The sequence below is a fragment of the Desarmillaria tabescens genome, assembly GCF_030435595.1.
Source record: "Desarmillaria tabescens strain CCBAS 213 chromosome Unknown EV420scaffold_258, whole genome shotgun sequence".
Taxonomy (NCBI): Eukaryota; Fungi; Basidiomycota; class Agaricomycetes; order Agaricales; family Physalacriaceae; genus Desarmillaria; species Desarmillaria tabescens.
The window spans coordinates 425-2977 of NW_026848557.1; the positions used below are offsets into that span (position 1 = coordinate 425).

At 47.2% G+C, this 2553-nt stretch overlaps 1 protein-coding gene across 1 annotated transcript; it reads right to left on the reverse strand.

Moving 5' to 3' along the window:
• Positions 1–354: 354 nt before the first annotated feature.
• On the reverse strand, positions 355–2174 carry EV420DRAFT_1755143 (uncharacterized protein). Its single transcript, XM_060480496.1, has 5 exons — positions 2109–2174; positions 1987–2085; positions 1686–1924; positions 1178–1612; positions 355–942 (listed from the first exon to the last, which is right to left on the reverse strand). The coding sequence occupies exons 3-5, from the start codon at positions 1770–1772 to the stop codon at positions 517–519; spliced, it is 948 nt and encodes a 315-aa protein (XP_060321426.1). The 5' UTR covers positions 1773–1924; positions 1987–2085; positions 2109–2174; the 3' UTR covers positions 355–516.
• Between the last annotated feature and the right edge of the window lie 379 nt (positions 2175–2553).

A 2553-nucleotide genomic window follows, 5' to 3' on the forward strand; every position in this document is an offset into this window, starting at 1 on the left:
CAGAGTTTGACAGCATGTATTCAGGCAATGGCAAGGTCTACAAGAGTGTCTATATGTTCTGATAATTGCCGAAGCAAGCGCATACCTAAGGGTTATCAGAGTTATCCCGAGACTCAGTCACTCATCCATTGACTAAAACAGGCCAAATTCATTATTGACCACTTTGAAATGGTCGCTGACTTCTGAAAAACAACTTGACAGAGGATGTGAACATCAAGCCAAGGTGTACGTTGAGGAGAAGGGCCAATATTTATTTACCAAATGTAGTAAATACGTCAAATTTGGGCGCACGTTGTTCTCGCGTGATTCTCATTATTTTCCGGAACAGCTGTAAACGATATTTCTCGTCAAGGTAAGCTGCTTTATCAGTCGCCTACCGCTGTAGACTGATCATAATTTTAGATGCTATGCAAATAAATATTTACATCTTGTTTCTATGCGTGCCAACCGGGGGAATCCTTACTGATGCAGAGTACTATCAAAGCCCAATGTATCATAAACTGTCACCAATAAATGTCATCTGGGTGGGGGCGAGGGCAGAAGTCGGACCCAACGAAATCCCAAATGCTTGAGGGTCCCATCACCAGCGAGAATGCCGATGTCAGATCTGAACGGGGTAGAGAGTGTATTACCCATCTTTACACAGTACCTCATCCCAGGGTACATGGTACAGAGCCAGTCGAAAAGAGGATCAGCAGCACCGTGTTTATACATCATGACCCATAAAGAAGAGTGATCGGTGGAAGGGAAAGCGTTGGTATGGTCTGGAAGGACAACATACAAGGGTTTTCCGGCACCCAAAGCAGTTTCTATGGCGCATCGCAGTATGAATGGGTTGTTCAGACCATGGAATCTGCGTCGGAATCCGTTTTGTGAATCGGGGAGGATGCCCTCATCCTCCATCCATTCACGGAAAGGTTCATCCCGAAGCAACGTGAAAACCTTCAGTAAGCAGGATTCCAATCAGCCAATTGGATTTGAGATCAGTGCAGTCCTTTCCCGGTATCAAGATTCCGATAAGGATAGCGATCATCCAGAGGCGTGGAGCAGAACGTAGATCAAGACACATGTTGAAGAACTGTAGAAGGGCATCGTCAGACAGCGACGTGAACAGTTTATAGGTAGTTGTGTCGAAACCCGGTGTACTGGATAGACGGTCATTCACACATTTCCTGACTTTGCGAACTTCCACAAGAATAAAATGTTGGGAAAAAGAACGCTTGGGAGTCCGGTCAATGGTGACAGAGGGGATGACGCTACATTCCAAGGCGGCCAGTTCAAGAGCGACTGCATCCAATTCCAGTGGAAGAACATCAGGAATGTGCGCATGCTTCTCAAACTCAGCAGCAAGGTCCTGGAGGGACACGTCGGGCTTTGTTGGCTTAGGATCTGTCAAGTCACGAATCGTGGACCAGAATAAGGGTTCGCTGTGACAGCAAGCATCAACAAAGTTGTTGTACGTCTCCCATTGGTGTTGTCTGACGATGCGTCGTCGACCATTCTTCTCGGGTGGTGCCCAGTCAGTCGGCGCCATCTGTGGTACGTCAGCCGGAACCTGAGAAGGAGCCGGTTGGGCGGGCATAATAGTGAAGACCAGAACACTGGGTTTTTCCTAGAACAAAAGGTTAAGATCCGGATGGTCGGAGTATGGCGTGGGAAGGAATATCTAAAAGAAACTTCAGTACCTTTCGTTCCAAACATGCACAACTTTTTATCTCGCGTTTTACGTTTTGACCGTTTACCACCATATTGCTGTTCTCGTCGTCGTACATGTCGCCGCCCACGCGTTACAAGCTGCTCTGGACGTGAAAATGCTCTACCAGTCGCGGATGAAGACCGCTTTACTCATGGTTCGCTATCATCGGCGAGGGACCTGTATTTATTATTGCATCAATACAATAAAAACGACATAGTTTATTTCCAGGTTCGTTTCACTTTTTCTTGTCCTCGACCTGGATTCTCATGATCATATTCTCAAGATATGATCAATTCCTCACCTAGGCTTCTTGATTGGTGGCGATAGAGGTACACTTTCTATCTGGCTAAGAGAGGGCAGGCATCACAAGACGGTTTCATTCTCTGTACCATAACACCACCACCACCACCACCATTGTTCCTGCATGATCGTATCGGACGTCTCTAGTGCTTTCTCTCTTCCCTTGGTAATTTCATCACGTGACCATGCCATTGGTCATACGCTAGGCCTAGCCTGGAACCCAGGGCGGGGGTATACCGGTAGGGTCCGAAAGATGGCCATTTTGAGACTCCTCTTGAAATTTTATAGGGAGGAAATCTCGTCGCCCTGCCATTTTACCATTAAAATCAGCGCGTTTTCTCTCGTCCTCTCTAGGGATCGACACTTTGGTATGTACTCTAGATATCTTGAAATGCATATAGCTTCAATTTGTGGCCAAATACAGAGGCCCTTGGGACCCACAAAAACTTTCGGACCCTACCAGTATACCCCCCGTCCTGGGTACCAGGTTTTATACACAGGTACGAGTTCCGCAAGTGTCTATAAAGCGGCTTGCCAGGCTACGCTAGGCCGCGCTG

Excerpts from the sequence above, each read along its gene's own strand:
- EV420DRAFT_1755143 (XM_060480496.1), bottom strand. The coding sequence starts at position 1,772 with ATGTACGACGACGAGAACAGCAATATGGTGGTAAACGGTCAAAACGTA. Across the intron at positions 1,613-1,685 it reads GTGCATGTTTGGAACGAAAG|GAAAAACCCAGTGTTCTGGT; the intron begins GTACTGAAGTTT and ends CTTTTGTTCTAG. Across the intron at positions 943-1,177 it reads TTCTTGTGGAAGTTCGCAAA|GTTTTCACGTTGCTTCGGGA; the intron begins GTCAGGAAATGT and ends TGCTTACTGAAG.